The 17,023-nt window shown below is 36.1% G+C and overlaps 1 protein-coding gene across 1 annotated transcript; it reads right to left on the bottom strand.

Annotated features, from left to right (window-relative positions):
* Positions 1-275: 275 nt before the first annotated feature.
* On the bottom strand, positions 276-15,260 carry LOC126815910 (telomeric repeat-binding factor 2). The gene is made up of 11 exons (XM_050542008.2): positions 15,136-15,260; positions 13,600-13,865; positions 12,259-12,351; positions 11,523-11,672; positions 10,706-10,758; positions 10,018-10,105; positions 8,223-8,301; positions 6,747-6,855; positions 5,791-5,853; positions 4,673-4,776; positions 276-4,150 (listed from the first exon to the last, which is right to left on the bottom strand). The coding sequence occupies exons 1-11, from the start codon at positions 15,257-15,259 to the stop codon at positions 3,834-3,836; spliced, it is 1,446 nt and encodes a 481-aa protein (XP_050397965.1). The 5' UTR covers position 15,260; the 3' UTR covers positions 276-3,833.
* Positions 15,261-17,023: the final 1,763 nt, after the last annotated feature.

Below are 17,023 nucleotides of genomic sequence, written 5' to 3'. Positions count from 1 at the left end.
GTAACCCTTTTAAGATTTCGGGTCAGTTGTTACTTAGGTGACCTGATAATCGATTACTGTTCCTTTAGAGATCAAAACAGTGCGTGATGCATCTGCTGTACTTGATAACGAACCGTAAATTTCACCTACACAATATTTTTATGACAGTTTAAGTTGTTTGAAAACATATCATGTATATTGAGCTAGTTGCTCGGCCCTAAGGTAAAGGATTTTAAGGGTTTTTCACGCAAAATTAAACAGTTTTAGTCTCCAAAATATAATCGAGATTTGCCCTTTAAATGTTACATATTAGCATGGATTAAGCCGTGAAAAATTTGATATTTTAGTGAAAAATGCAAATGACACATTGTTACTTTAACGATTATACATAATGATTTAGTTGTATGTACAGTTAACTGATCTTTAAAATATATATCCAATACTATTTTACAATTATAACACAGAAATTTTAAAAATAACCCACAGTATAATTACAATTCTAGTAGTCCTTTAAGGTCACTGGTTGGACCTCAAATCGTTAAAAGGGTATTATGACAGATTAGATAAAGAGCTGGCAGTTTTCACTATAATAGTTAAACACTAGATAATGTAAAGGGAATATGTTGAAAATTTCAGTTCAATTGCTCCACTCTGAACCGAGATATTAGCCATTGAATTTTAGGCCTAGCCTTGATCATCTTTACTAAAGTCGGTGCTATAAAAAAAACATAGTCTTGATTATCTATTTTTGGATTCAATCATCAGTCATCAAATCCAGTGAAAATCTGATGTACAGGGTGGCATTGAGAGTTGATTATGGTCTTTTCATGTTAATAAATGTCTAACTACCGTAATAGTTTATATAACAATTCAGGCCTAAAGAAAGACCTGCAATAGGCAAGATTTAGCTCTTGCATAATGTATGTTTAAAAATACAAGAACTAAATCTGTCTATTGATGGACATTTTTCTGGCTTCAAACGCTATTTAAATTATTATTTAGACCTTCACGACAAGTCCATAATCAACTCTCTAGAGCTTTGGATGGTTTAGATATTGAATGGATTAGACACCAATATTTGCCAGAGACTGCTGTATAAAAGAACTGTCACTGACAATCAAGACTTTGTTTATTATAATGGCTGTCATAAATATGGACTGTCGGCAGAGTTTCCATTCATGACTATTATAGCAAGAATGGCTCTTTTTTTTATCTAAATCTTACATTTTTAACTATCAAAGAGAGAGAGAGAGATGGCTTTTAACGTCCATTCGACACAAACTAGGTCATTTCGGGACTAACAAATGTTTTTTTTTATTTCAATAATCTGCTTGCGCGTAGGGGTCTTTAGCAGTGGGAGGAAACCGGAGGACCCGGAAAAAAACCCACGAGGTTGGACAGGCGACCCTACTCCTTGTCACGTACAACCAGGGATTCGAAACCCCGCCAGTTGACTCAATGACAGACCGTATGATACAACGCGCGCGTGCTAATCAAAGTTTTTCTTGTCGACAAAATATTGTAATACAAAAAATTGATGTCACATGCACATAATATACCATGAAGTTCGAATTAAATTTACAGTATTAATTAAAGATGCATTATGTATTAGCTAAATCTGCCTATTGCAGGTCTTTATTTTGGTTTCAAATGTTATACAAAATGAAATGAAATGGGGTTTAATGTCCTACTGTTCTCCTCGGACTGGGTCACTGAAGATGGGCATACACTATACAGTGTGCTACGAGGGAAATTTTGCCCTGGCAGCGCCACTATGTATACATGGGACCTCATATTTTTGTCCTACCTGAACAACTACACAGCTGTCATTATCAGGCCCTCCGTCCTGCACCACTGACAAGGGGAAACCACGTCAAAAAATCAAGATGAGTTTCTTCACCAATGCAGGGATCGAACACACGACCTCCAGGTTAGCGAGCCAGCGTCTTACCCACTTATATTTAGCTCTTACATAATGCATCGTTAGAAACCAAAGGTACTTTGTTGTGCTGTTCAAAAGTCTTTAGATCCAAATTTTTAAGTTTTTGAAATTTAAAAAAAAAAAACCCATCTTTCACATGTATGTTTATTTATGAAACCACTAAAAAACAACAAATCAAATTGGTGAGGCCTCAGGGTATAAACACAAGGGGAGATAATTAGTGTTTTTTTTTTGTTTTTATACAGTAAAAACTAATCTCAGATCTATAATAATTTCAACAGATACATAAATAACTGCAAGCCAGGAAATAAGGCACCTGTCACAGACAATGTCAGGCACAGATTCAGGCTTTGTCAGGCAATAAACCTCTGGTGCTTGTCATTTTTTCTGGCACTGATTTGTCTTTTTTATTGATATTATTAATACATGTCAGAAACAAAGTTGAAAATGTTAGGTACTATTTCATTAGTGCCTGACATTTCGTCAGGTTATTTCTAGGCCTGTAAATAACAATAATACAAAACAATACAGTATATTTTAGGTTTGTTTGGAACGTTTTGACGAGACACAATGTTAAGGGGGAGGCTACCCGAAATTTTTTATTCTGAAATGTTAAAGCTATTGAATTGAAAATAGTACAAATAGTCAGGAAATATAATAAACAAGGGAAAACTAGCATTAAAATAAAGTTGTTGCCAGGGTAACACATTTTTGGGGAAATTTTTTTGAAAAACGTAGGTACACTATATCTCTGTAGAGAGAATAAGCAGTCCGAAAAATGAGACATTTGTCTTTATTAGTGAAAGAGATTTGGTGTACCTACTTTTTTCATACCCCCCCCTCCCAAAAAAGGGTTACCCTGGCAACAACTTTTTTTTCTTTTTTTATAATGCTAGTTTTCTTTTGTTTATTACATTTCCCAACTACTTATGCCATCTTCAATTCAATAGCTTTAGAATTTCAGAAAGCATTTTTCGGGTAGCCTCACCCCTCAACAATTTTTCAAGGAAACATGACATTCTGACTCACAGACGTGAAAGTTAATAATAATTTACAATTTTGTACAGCTTTACCTTTAACTGCTTAAATGCCATAAGATATGAACAATAATATGAACAACAGATACTAAGCTAATAATAAAACAATATTGGCTACTTTCAGTTTGATAGTAAGCTTTGACAAGACACAATGTTAATATATATTTTCCCCCGAAAACATGACATTCTGACTCCCCACAGGCATGAAAGTTGGTAAATTTATAATTTTATACAGTAATGGCGTATCTCAGAAATAGATTACTTCAATACCCAAGATATCAACAATAATTTCTATGACATCCGGACAAAAAAGTTAATAAATTACAATTTTTAACAGCAAAGACGGATCTTGGTAAATAGATTCATCTTCAACTGCTCGAAATAATTTCAACTGATACCAACAAACCATGAAACAAGATTATCTACTTTCGGTTTTTTTCTGAATCTCATCATGCTATATATTATGAACATTAATAAACAAATAACAACAAATGATAAAATGTGAAATCAATCATCAACCTATTGGACAATAATCCTTAACTGATGTCTCTATTAATTTAATCATAGTTCTCCAACGATAATTTCAGCTATTACACAATAAACTATAAAACAATATTGTCTACTTTTGTTTTTTATTCTGACTTTCAATGTGCGATATATTATGAATATTGTCTACTTTCGTTTATGTTTTCTAACTGGCAATGTGCGATATATTATGAATAACAAAGAATGATAAAACATGAAACCAATCATCAACCTATTGGACAATAATCCTTAACTTATGAATATTTTCTACTTTCATTTTGTTTGTTTTCTGACTCTCAATGTTCGATATATTATGAATAACAATGAATGATAAAACACGAAACCGATCATCAACCTATTGGACCATAATCCTTAACAAATGTCTCTACTAATTTAGATTTAACCATTGTTCTCCAGCGATCTTTTAAATTAACTGACGAACGTGTAGTATTTATTATCTCTTTGCATTGCGCCCATCTGCCGACACCCACTTCTTTGACTGCCTTGAATAGTTGAAAAGATTCTGCATGCGTCCATTTGGAGCGTTTAGCTGTTGATGACACGTAAGAGACACTGTTTCTATTTCTGTAGATTCCGTCTCTAGGGGGTGCCAAGCTATTGCGTGATTGAGGACTCTTTAGATTCCTGTGAGGTATTTTACTTGGAACTGTAAAAAGACCAAAAGATAAAGATGGGTTGCCAAACAACAAAACATACGCTCACAGAGGCTAATTAGCCTCTACAAAGGTTGTCATATATTTATTTTATTATAGATAATGGGAACATTTATAAGACACCAAATACTGATAAAAAAAACAAATAAAATAGGGTTTTACATCGATAAAATATGGTTTAACATCGTAAATACTGACCCAATGAGTGAATGTCCATTCGACACAAACTAGGTCATTTCGGGACTAACATTTGATTCAATTTTACTTCAATGATTTGCTTCCCATAGGGATCTTTAGCAGTGGGAGAAAAATGGAGGAAGCAGAAAAAAGCAGGTGGCACAGATGACCCTACTCCGTGTCACGTACAACCAGGGAATCAAAACCATGCCAGTTGACTCAATGACAGACCTTATGATACAGCACGTACGAGCTAACCATTCGGCCATCAAACCTCCCAGAGATGCATATTAAAAAAAGATACAAGGGAGATAATATTTGAACAATCTAAAACTTACTTTCTTCATCAGAACTATCACCTAAATCTGATACAGAATCAGAACTAAATACTTGATGACGATTTTCACGGTTTTCATTCTTCCTGTATACAAAATCATTTTTCCTAAAATTATATGTTACACCATTACGAAATATTTCCCCTTTTTCTTATTGCCTTACTGTTAGTTTGTTTAAACATACATTATGCAAGAGCTAAATCTGCCTATTTCAGGTCTTTCTTTAGGCCTGAAATGTTATCTAAATTATTAATTAGACATTAAATAACCTATCCAGGCCATAATCAACTCTAGATGGCAGCACTAGCTTGCGATCTTTAGTGGATTGTAAGCCGATTTACTGCATAACTTTCCTTCTCGATTAAACAATTAAATGGATAATCGAGACTATGCTGTTTATCGTACTGACTTTAGTAATGATGACCGAGGATTATGGGAAGTTCAGTCGCTTAGTTCTCGGTTCATAGTGGATCAATTTGAATGAAATTTTCACCAAATTGCCTTTACATTATCTAGTTTTTAACTATTATAGTGAGAACTGCCAACTCGTTACCGAATCTCACATAATGTATCTTTAAGTGAACGTTTATAGTTGTCAAAAATGGACACAAAAAGGGAAGGGGTCATAAAAATGAAAGGGAAGGGGTCATAAAAATGAAAGAGATGTTGCCAGGCAATAAAACATACACCCACAGCAGCTAAATTGTCAAAACAGTCAACAAAGGTTGTCGCATATTTATTATTTTGTAGGTGATGGGAGAATTTTCAAGACACTGATATCAATTTCATACAGATCAGATGATAACATTGTTATAGAGTTCACAAGGTTCAACAAGGGCCACAACTCTAGAAGTTGTATATAATTGTCTAGGCTTCTAAGTTTTATTAATTAAAATTATGCATATAAATTTCATACACATTGGATAATAACTTTTGTTGTTTTAGCGGTCATAAGGTTCTACAAAGTGAAACAAGGGCCAGAACTCTGGAAGTAACAGAAATTGTGTATGATGGACTGAGAGCTGACAATATACGTCCACATTCTCCATCCACCTATATTTGTAAATCATTTTGTAATTAATGAGTTTTCTAGTTTTCTACTCCCAACTACAGGTACTTACTTGATTGATTTGGTATGAGCTCGTTTCTGTGCTTCTCGTTCAGCAATTCTTTCTTCAATAGGCCTACAATATGTTTATTAAAAATTGATTGCAATTAAATGAAATGGGGTTTAACGTCCTACTGTTCTACTCCGAACTGAGCTAATGAAGACAGGTATACACCATGCAATGTGCTATGAGGGAAATTTTGCCCAGATGGCGGCACTATGGCCTACTCTTATATCGAATTCCAACTGCCAAGGGATCTTTTACGTGCATGCCAATATTGCCAATTGTCAACTCTTTATCTAAACGAACATAAGGCCCTTTATCTAATCATCATAGCTCACAATTCTGTTCACTCTAAATGTGTTTTTAGGACTTCGTTGACTGAATTCCATGTCACAAGATTGCAATAATGTCACGTTTTGGACTTACTGTTAGGCATCAATCAGATTAAAATACAGATCTATATTTTGTTTAGTCTTTTTATACCTTCGATGGCCTACATTACACGAAGATCTGACAAGTTATAGCGATAGGTCACGTCAGGGGTCATACGAGTGGCTTTGATCCTATGACGTCAGACATTGATTATCAATCAGCATTGACATTTCTAGTGGTTTACCCACAGTTTTGTGCACAGCACGCCAAGACCGTTTCATTGGCTAATTCCTCACATCATACAGAACGTGGGTTATATAACAACTCTTCCAGATCCTAATGTAGTAAAGACAAGTAAAACCCACAGTTCCGTGCACCTCACACCAAGAACTCGTCATAACAAACCGTTTCATTGGCTAATTCCTCACACCATCCAGAACGTGTGTTATATAACAACTCTTCCAGATCCTAGTGTTGTGAAAACGAGTAAAATGAAATTTTGAACTATAAAAAACGAAAACTATAAAAAAAATAGGATCTGTGTTTGAATCAGATTGTGTTAGACACCTGTAAATGAGACATATGTTATTTACCTGTGGGGTGATTTTGAAGGTGATTGTTGAGGTGATTTGGGGGGAGACATTGGAGGTGAGGAATGTGAAGACTTCTGTGGTGATGTGTGATTCCGTTTGGACGGAGACGCTGCAAAACAAAAATTACATTTGAACTAAAATCCAACTACAAGGCAAACTTTGAATCATTATTTCATGGAAGAGAGAGAGAGAGAGAGAGAGAGAGAGAGAGATTTAACATCCACTTGACACAAACCAGAACATATCGGGACTAACATATGGTTCAATTTTATTTCATTAAATCGCTTGCGCGTAGGGGTCTTTAGCAGTGGGAGGAAACCGAAGAAAACCCACAAGGTTGGACAGGTGACCCTACTCCTAGTCACATACAACCAAGGAAGCAAAACCATGCCAGTTGACTCAATGACCGACCATATAATACAACGTGCACACATTAACCATTCGGCCTACTACCTGTTATTGTGAGAAATATGGCCTACTACCTGTTATTGTGAGAAATATGGAATACTACCTGTTATTGTGAGAAATATGACCCACTACCTGTTATTGTGAGAAATATGACCCACTACCTGTTATTGTGAGAAATATGGCCCACTACCTGTTATTGTGAGAAATATGGCCTACTACCTGTTATTGTGAGAAATATGGCCTACTACCTGTTATTGTGAGAAATATGACCCACTACCTGTTATTGTGAGAAATATGACCCACTACCTGTTATTGTGAGAAATATGGCCCACTACCTGTTATTGTGAGAAATATGGCCCACTACCTGTTATTGTGAGAAATATGGCCTACTACCTGTTATTGTGAGAAATATGGAATACTACCTGTTATTGTGAGAAATATGACCCACTACCTGTTATTGTGAGAAATATGACCCACTACCTGTTATTGTGAGAAATATGGCCCACTACCTGTTATTGTGAGAAATATGGCCTACTACCTGTTATTGTGAGAAATATGGAATACTACCTGTAATTGTGAGAAATATGACCCACTACCTGTTATTGTGAGAAATATGGCCCATTACTTGTTATTGTGAGAAATATGGCCTACTACCTGTTATTGTGAGAAATATGGCCTACTACCTGTTATTGTGAGAAATATGACCCACTACCTGTTATTGTGAGAAATATGACCCACTACCTGTTATTGTGAGAAATATGGCCCACTACCTGTTATTGTGAGAAATATGGCCTACTACCTGTTATTGTGAGAAATATGGCCTACTACCTGTTATTGTGAGAAATATGGCCTACTACCTGTTATTGTGAGAAATATGACCCAATACCTGTTATTGTGAGAAATATGACCCACTACCTTTTATTGTGAGAAATATGACCCACTACCTGTTATTGTGAGAAATATAGCCCACTACCTGTTATTGTGACAGATATGGCCCACTACCTGTTATTGTGAGAAATATGACCCACTACCCCACTACCTGTAATTATGAGAAATATGACCTACTACCTGCTGAATTTTGTGTTGTGTGTACATGGTTGTTGTTACTGTTATCTCTCTCAATATCACGAACTGTTTCTTCTCTTCTCTTAAAATAATTAAAATATATTTTATTATAATAAATATTAATCATACACAATATACCTCTATATATAACAAAGCATTTCTTTCTTAAACATACATTATACAAGAGCTAAATATGCCTATTGCAGTTATGACAAAAAGTAGCGTAGATTGTTTATCTACCGGAGAAAACTCATGAGGTTGGACAGGCGACCCTACAACCGGGGAATCGAAACCCCCCAGTTGACTCAATGACAGAACATATGATACAGCGTGCACGTGCTAACCATTCGGCCATCCAACCGAATAGTAATTACACAAGACAAACATAAGGACACAACACAATACGCAGAAATAATCACAAATAAACGTACAGATTAAACATACATTATGCAAGAGCTAAATCTGCCTATTGCAGCTCTTTCTTTAGGCCTAAAATGTTATCTAAATTATTAATTAGACATTGATTATAACCTATCCAGACCATAATCAACTCTCAATGTCATCTCTAGCCTGTGATATTTACTGGATTAGGATCCGATTTGCTGTTCAACTTTCATTCATGAAATGGATAGTTGAGACTATATTTTTTATTGTCCCGACTTTAGTAATGATGATCGAGGCTAGGCCGAAAATTCAATCGCTAAATTCTCGGTTCAGAATGGGTCAAATTGACAGAAATTTTCAGTCTAGTTTTTAACTATTACAGTGAGATCTGCCACCTCTTTATCTAATCTCCCATAATGAAGACGGGCATACGCCATACAGTGTGCCATGAGGGAAATTTTGCTCGGACCATGACGCTACGGCCTACTCTTATATCGAATTCCAACTGCCAAAGGATCTTTTACATGCACGCCAATGTGTACACAGGACCTCGGTTTTTCGTCCCATCCGAACGACTAGACAGCTGTCCTTGTCAGGCCCTCCGTCCTGCATCACTGACAAGGGGGAACCATGCCGGAAAATCTGGACGCACTTTGTCGGCCAATGCAGGGATTGAACACCCGACATCCAGGCTAGCAGTCTGGCCATGTGTCACAACAATATTGTAATGCCAAATTGTATGGAATATTGTAGTCAATAGTTGTGGTCAATTTCAATGGTTATAACAGGGTGTGCACAACTCAGAACATTTAAAATTCTAGGAGTTTTCCAGGAGTTATTTATCAGATTCCAGGAGTCACTGTATAGAATTCTACCTCACAACAAATTTCTTTTTACGCTTGAAGAACATTGTTCGACTGACTCAAGAACATTTACAGCGACAAACTTTTGAGGAAACATTTGATGACCGTTCAGTTTTATATCTTAAAATATATAGTTAAACCACAAATGTTAATTTTCCAGGTGTTTCCAAGGAGTGATCTTGTTTTTCCAGGATTTTCCAGCATTGGAAATCATATTTTCATTTTTAAAGGATTTTCAAGGAGTGTGCAAACCTTGTAGTCAATATTTGTGGTCAATTTTAATGGCTATAACTATTAACTATAAGCACTGTAACCCAGGTATCATTTAATCTTGTGTATCTTTAGAAAGTGAAAGAAATAAGCGCTAGATACACAGGATTAAATGATACCTGGGTTACAGTGAAGTGTAATACTAGGATTTTGGACGATTGTTTTCAATTTTTGAAGATTCTGTCTAACCCACAAACCAAAGATTTGAATCAAGTACCCACACCTAACAACCGACTTGATTGACCTTGAACTTAAACACTAATAGAATAAATGTAACCAACCTTTTGTTGAGCGAGTTTTATTTGGGTGGATGTGACAGCTTTATCTTGAATAGCACCGTTCCTAGCTAAACTTGAAGCTTGAATTATTCTATTAATATAAAAATATTATAAATATGTATTAACATACAACTATCTTTTCTATTAGAATAGTAGCAGTCAGAATTATTTGGAAGGAATCCATTATCTAATCACAATTATGCATTATGCAAGAGCTAAATCTGCCTATTGCATGTTTTTCTTTAGGCCTGAAATGTTATATAAACTATTAATTAGACATTTATCAACATAAGACCATAATGAACTCTTGATGCCATCTGATGAGTCTGTTTTTTAACAGATTTGAATCTTTCTGCAGTTCAATGGCTGGATAATTGAGACTTTGTTTATTATCGTAACAACGGTAACAATAACAATCGAGGCTACAGTGTTATTGAAATGGGGTTTTCTTGGCTCAGAATAAATTAATTTGACTGGATTTTTCAGCATATTCCCTTTATATTATCTAGTTTTTAACTATTATAGTGAGAACTGCCAGCTCTTTATCTAATCTTACATAATGCTACTTTAAACATTTCTGTACTGTTTTGTTACCAGATTTGTTTTTTTTTAAATTTATTTTCCAACTCATGCCATAACCCTATTAGCTATTAGCCATAACCCTATTAGTGTTTAGTTTCAGTATACAGACCTTGTTTCCGTGGATTTCATTTTCGTTACCATATCACAGTATGAATCTTCTACCTGGAATCAAATAATGACAGTCAACAATGCATAGAAATAAAATGGGGTTTAATGTAGCTAAGACCTTTTGAATTGATTCCTTGTTTCTCCTGCCATCACTCTGGCAATCATGTGCGGTAGTGTGGTAAACACAACACAAAGTGGTCTAGCATAATATCTATAGTCTGAGGGTTGTGTACCATTTTTTAATATTATAAATAATCTACTTATATTATTGGTTAGCTGAATAAAAACACATATGATAATATTTAATTGAATAAATTAATAAAACAAACTAAAATTTTAATTTTCAATTAAATGGTTCAATTTTATTTCAATAATTTGCTAGTGCGCAGGGGTCTTTAACAGTGGGAGGAAACCGGAGGACCCACAGAAAACCAATGAGGTTTGGACAGACGACGACCATACTCCTTGTCACGTACAAGCGGGGAATCGAAACCATGCCACTTGACTCAATGACAGACCTTATGATCAAACACACACACATTACCATTTGGTCACCCACACACTAGCAAATCATTGAAATAAAATTGAACCGTATGTTAGTCCCGAAATGACCTAGTTTGTGTTGAGTGGACGTTAAACCCCTTCTCTCTCTCTCTTTATTTATCCAATTTAACTCATTTTCAAATTCAGCGAATCGGGGTGAAAAAAATTACTCAAATCGTTTCCTTATTTCTCTCTCCCTTGTCTGAGATCTCTCTCTCCCTCTCCCCCCCCCCCCTCCCCTCTGTCTCTCTCTGTTCAAAGGTTAAAACTATTACCTTTAACAGATATGGTCGTTCCCTCATTTCAACTAGAGGTTTTAAATATTCCACCATTATTTCTAAGAACTTGCTATAAGAATTCTCTTTGATTAATCTATGGTTTTTATTTCTTGATCTTAGCAAGGTTTTTAATCTTGATGACCAGTCCTGAAAAATAGATTTAAAATCGAAATGAAATGGGGTTTAACGTCCTACTGTTCTACTCCAGTTGGGCTAATGAAGACGGGCATACACCATACAGTGTGCTATGAGAGAAATTTTGCCCAGACAATGGCACTAAGATCTACTCTTATATCAAACTCCAACTGCCAAGGGATCTTTTACGTGCATGCCAATGTGTACACGAGAACTCAGTTTGTTGTCCCATCCAAGCTGTCCTTGTCAGACCCTCCATCCTGCACTATTCACAAAGGGAAACCACTCCAGCACTGGAAGTGAACCCACTACCTCCAGGCTAGCGAACGTCTGCCTTAGCCACGTGTGTATATTTTATTAGATGCCAGGGTTAGGTCTAACTTTGATATCTACCTTATCATTAGAACTAGGGTGTATATTTTTTTAGACATCAGGGTTAGGTCTAACCATGATATACCAACCTTATCATTAGAACTAATGTGTATATTTTATTAGATACCAGGGTTAGGTCTAACCGTGATATATCTACCTACCTTATCATTAGAAGTGTGTATATTTTATTAGATGCCAGGGTTAGGTCTAACCATGATATACCTACCTTATCATGAGAAGTGTGTATATTTGAATATTGTCTATCATACACAAGCTGTGCTGTATCAAAATCATCAGCTCTACCACATGTTATAACAGACTGAAATAAACATAATAAACATTTGTACCACACTTTAAAATAAATAATAATATAAAACGTGATTTGAGAACATGTTCATCTGCATGTCTTATTTGGTATAAACATCGATAAATAATGTAGGGATCCATAAAATAAATTACAATAAGTCTTAGTCATTCAACACCTGCTAAAAGATATATACCTGTATGTAAGGATACTCCACAAAATATAATTGTAGAGTTATCTAATTTAAAAATAAATACCCAAAAATACCTAGTACACTGATTTTGATGTTTGTTGTTTGTGCACTAGTCAAGATATGTCTCAATCTGATTAAAACACAGGTCCTATTTTGTTTCGTTTTTATACTTCAAAATTTTGATTTTACTTGTCTTTACTACACTAGGATCTGAAAACGTTGTTATTTAACTATTGTTCTGCTTGAAATGAGGGGTCAGCCAATCAAATTGTCTGTCGAATCGAGCGTTTGACCTTTTTTGCGCGGAACTGTGGGTAGACATTAGCGGCAATAGAAATCAAAACAAAGCAAAAGTAGATAAAAAAATAAATGGCGGTCGCTAATTGGTTAATCGAATGACTGACGTAATCGGGTCAAATGTCGCTTGCATGGAACCTGACGTCATAGAACGTGAACTCCCACTATAACTTGTTAGATCTAAATGTAGTGTAGGCCATCGAAAGTATAAAAAACGAAACGAAATATAGATCTATAATTTAATTAGATTGGATACAATGTATGTCTAGGTATCCTGGACTTTATTATCATTCATTAAAAAATTGTGATATAATAAATACTAATATTCCTTTTAGAGGTTCAACTTCCACAACATTATGGTTTACAAGGCAATCTGATTGAAACATAGATCTATATTTCGTTTTGTTTTTTTTATACTTTCGATGGCCTGCTACACTACGTCAAGATCTGAACGGTTGTAGTGGAACGTCGCATCAGAGGTCATACTTGTCTTTTGACCCTATGACATCAGACATTTGATTAACCAATCAGTGTTGGTGTTTCTAGTGGATTACCCACATTTCCAAGCACCTTACACCAAAAACTTGCCGTAACAGACCGCTTCATTGGCTAATCCCTCACATCACCCAGAAAACTCATTATATAACAACTCTGCCAGATCCTTGTGTAGTGAAGGCAAGTAAAACGAAATTTTGAACTATAAAAAACAAATTGAAACTTGAGATTTATTCAGAACATATAATATATATATATACTAGATCAAGTTTTAGTACCTGTGCCTTGATTAAACTACGATACCGAGATGCTTGTTTCACAGCCTTGATATTTTCAGGCCCACTCGTTCCTTCAAGATAAGGGGCTAAATATTTGTCAAAAAACTGTAAGACTGATTCCAATACTGTTTTTGTCTCTGAGGAATCGGTGGATTTTTCATAGGACGTCTGATAATCTTCTCCGTCTGACAGACGGCATATCAATACTAAGAAATAAATATCCGATAACAATTTACTTGTTCTAGCATGTGGCAGTGAGATGGTACCTAGAAGATAAAAATGATTAAATTACACTGTGACACAAGAGAGAGAGAGAGAGAGAGAAAGAGAGAGAGAGAGAAGAGAGAGAGATAGAGAGAGAGAGAGAGAGAGAGAGAGAGAGAGGGGGGTAATGTCCACTTGACACAAACTAACATATGGACTAACATATGGTTTAATTTTATTTCAATAATTCGCTTGCTCGTAGGGGTCTTTAACAGTGGGAGGAAACCAAAGGACCCGGAGAAAATCCTCGAGGTTGGACAGTCGACTCTACTCCTTGCTATGTACAACCACGCAAGTTGACTCAATGCCAGACCTTATGATACAACGCGCAAGTGCTAACCATTCGGCAAACCAACACCCTGTGATAGAACAAGAATTACCTGTTAACCTGTAATTCTCAACCATCGTGTTGATCTTCTCCATCTGATTCTCAAACATTTGTATCAAGGGACGCGAAGAACGAGGCTAGACATATTCCACAAGTCATGTCAAACATACAATCTGTGTATGTTCGAGTCTTGTAAAGGCTGATCAGCTCAAACATATTTTGTGTATGTTTTTTAATCGCAAAATTCTACTTGAAAATAGCGTTGAATTATTAAATTTGTGTCGCATGTGACGAGAAATAATTTTTTATAGCGAACATTTAGAAGAATGACAGTGAAAAATAGTTGGTAAGGATTCCAAATTAGCCTTAGAAGAGAGGTGGGGAAGAGCGGTATTTTCATATTGCAGCTGTATAGGGATGGGTAGGAGCGGTCAGGCGTCCGATCAGAGAATGTTTCTAATGAACTAATATAATATAACTATCAGATTTACACTGTATTTACAGAAATGATCCTATTTCTACTATCTAGCTTGACGTCCATTTAATGAATGGACTATTCGGACATGAATGGGATTACAAGAGAGTAGAATTAGGCATGACCCAGATTAATTTATCATTATTTTGTGGACTTGATATTCGAGTCTAAAAGTAAACAGAATATAGCGTCCTTCTCTATTTCAAAAGTAAGCGGATCTCTAAAATAAAAACTTATCGATAAAATCGCTTGAAATTTGGTGTGCACCCAGCTGTAGGCCCTATTCGTCGATGCTCCCCACCTTTAATACAATATCTACGGCCGCGGGTAATGGTTACTATATTAATAATATTAATAAAGAGGTGAAAAAATAACTTCCTTTCCTACTCCTAGCTAGACCTAGTTCTAGTTTTAGTTTTTCACTGCGATTGGCGTTACCAAAACGCTTCATTTTAGATTTTATGCTAACCTTGAACAAAGTCTCTAATAGACTCAACAACCATAGTTGTTGAAAATTCCTTCCACGCTGCATGACAAGCATATTCTATTATCCAACTGTTCAAATGTTTTTCAGTTGATGAGGAACCCGCCATTTTTGTTTTACCGGTTGTAGCTATATTTTGGACCGGAACCGCACTCCTCACCACGCAGTTTTTGGACCTGGAATTGTTAAAACTTCAGATGCATATTATATTCCAAATTATCAAAACTAAAGTGGGGATATAAATTCAATAGCAAATTAGATGCATTAATCACACAATATGTCGAAAAATTTGACTCTCTGGCTCCAGAAAGCTTGTTCAATGGTTAGAACTAAGACCATGTTTGGTCAAAGGTCACGAGGTGTAAACACTGAAACAGTAATTGGGCTAACGCTAATCCCAACCCTAGCCCTAACGCTTACCCTAACCCTAACCTACAATCTCGCCAACAATCGTGTGCCCTAACCTTATTTACATCCCGGCAATCTTGACGAAATCTTGAGTTGGCCTTGAGAATTAGATCTAGCCCGATAATAGATGCCACCGACATTGCCCCCTCCCCCCGCGCACGCGCATACTTAAGTATTTACTCAATATTGTTTGCCTTATTTTAACTAAATTATAATAGCCCTTTATAAAACTTTTAATTTGTTTTAATATATCAATAATACATTAATAAGACACTATAATGTCTATCAAAGATATTTCTCATAAACAGTGATTGAAAGTTGAGTAAATTCCTAATGTAATTCTGGGAATGTTTTGTGATGGGAGGAAACCGGAGGACCCAGGGAAAACCCACGAATGGTTGGACAGGCGACACCTACTACTTGTCACGTACAAGCGGGGAATCGAAACCATGCTACTTGACTTAATGATAGACAGCAGTGCCGGATTAACCTTGTGGGGGGCCCGGGACATACCAACTGTGCGGGGGCCCCATTGTTGTTTGTTCAAATTTTTCATACTGACCGCGGGTCGTACTAGTATGTACCCCACCCCCTTGAGTGCCTGAGGTACGTGTTTTCATCCAGGATTAATTTCAGTGCATCTGAGACAATTTAGGCAGCGATTTCCTGGGCCCCCGAAAATCTGTTGGTACCTACCAGTAGGCTACCGGGGGCCCCTAATATCCCTTACTGCCCTAGATCTGGTACAATTAAAGTGTAGCCTTGAGTGTCATTGCTACCTTTGTTATGATAATAAACAAAGTCTTGATTATCCATTTTTAGGGTAAATCATCAACCGCAATTGTATGGTGAATTTTTCCTTGAGTATGCCCATATTGTACCTCTTGACGCATTATGGTCGAAAGTTCCGGAAGTGTAAATCCAAAATGACTTCTGACTGTTGATGCGGTCCAAGCCCTTGATTCTGGTTCTACTATTATATTACTTTACCTTAAAGTAGCTAAGTCTCTAACTCAATATCATCCAAAGTCTTTGACATTGAAAACACAAATTATTTGTCAATTTAAATCAACATTGATAATGGGATCTTACCAGTAAAAGATGGGCTTCTGATATCCAATATTTAAGACAAAATTAATTTCCACGACACAAATTAGGTCATTTTGGGACTAACATATGGTTCAATATTATTTAAAAAATTCAGTTGCGCGTAGGAGTCTTTAGCAGTGGGAAGAAACCGGTGGACCCGAAGAAAACCCATGAGGTTGGACAGACGACCTTACTCCTTGTAAGGGAATCGAAACCATGCCAGTTGACTCAATGACAGACCTTATGATACAGCACACATGCTAACCATTCGGCCATCCAACACCCCCCCTGTAAATAAAAGAAAGCAACAGAATGTCTCAACAAGACAATACTTTATTTTGAGACTATCCTATAGTGATCGTGTTTCTATGGTTAC

The sequence above is a fragment of the Patella vulgata genome, chromosome 3 (genome assembly GCF_932274485.2).
Source record: "Patella vulgata chromosome 3, xgPatVulg1.2, whole genome shotgun sequence".
NCBI classification, from domain to species: Eukaryota; Metazoa; Mollusca; class Gastropoda; family Patellidae; genus Patella; species Patella vulgata.
Note: the sequence above shows the minus strand (reverse complement) of the source record. Positions and strands in the feature narration are given on the sequence as shown.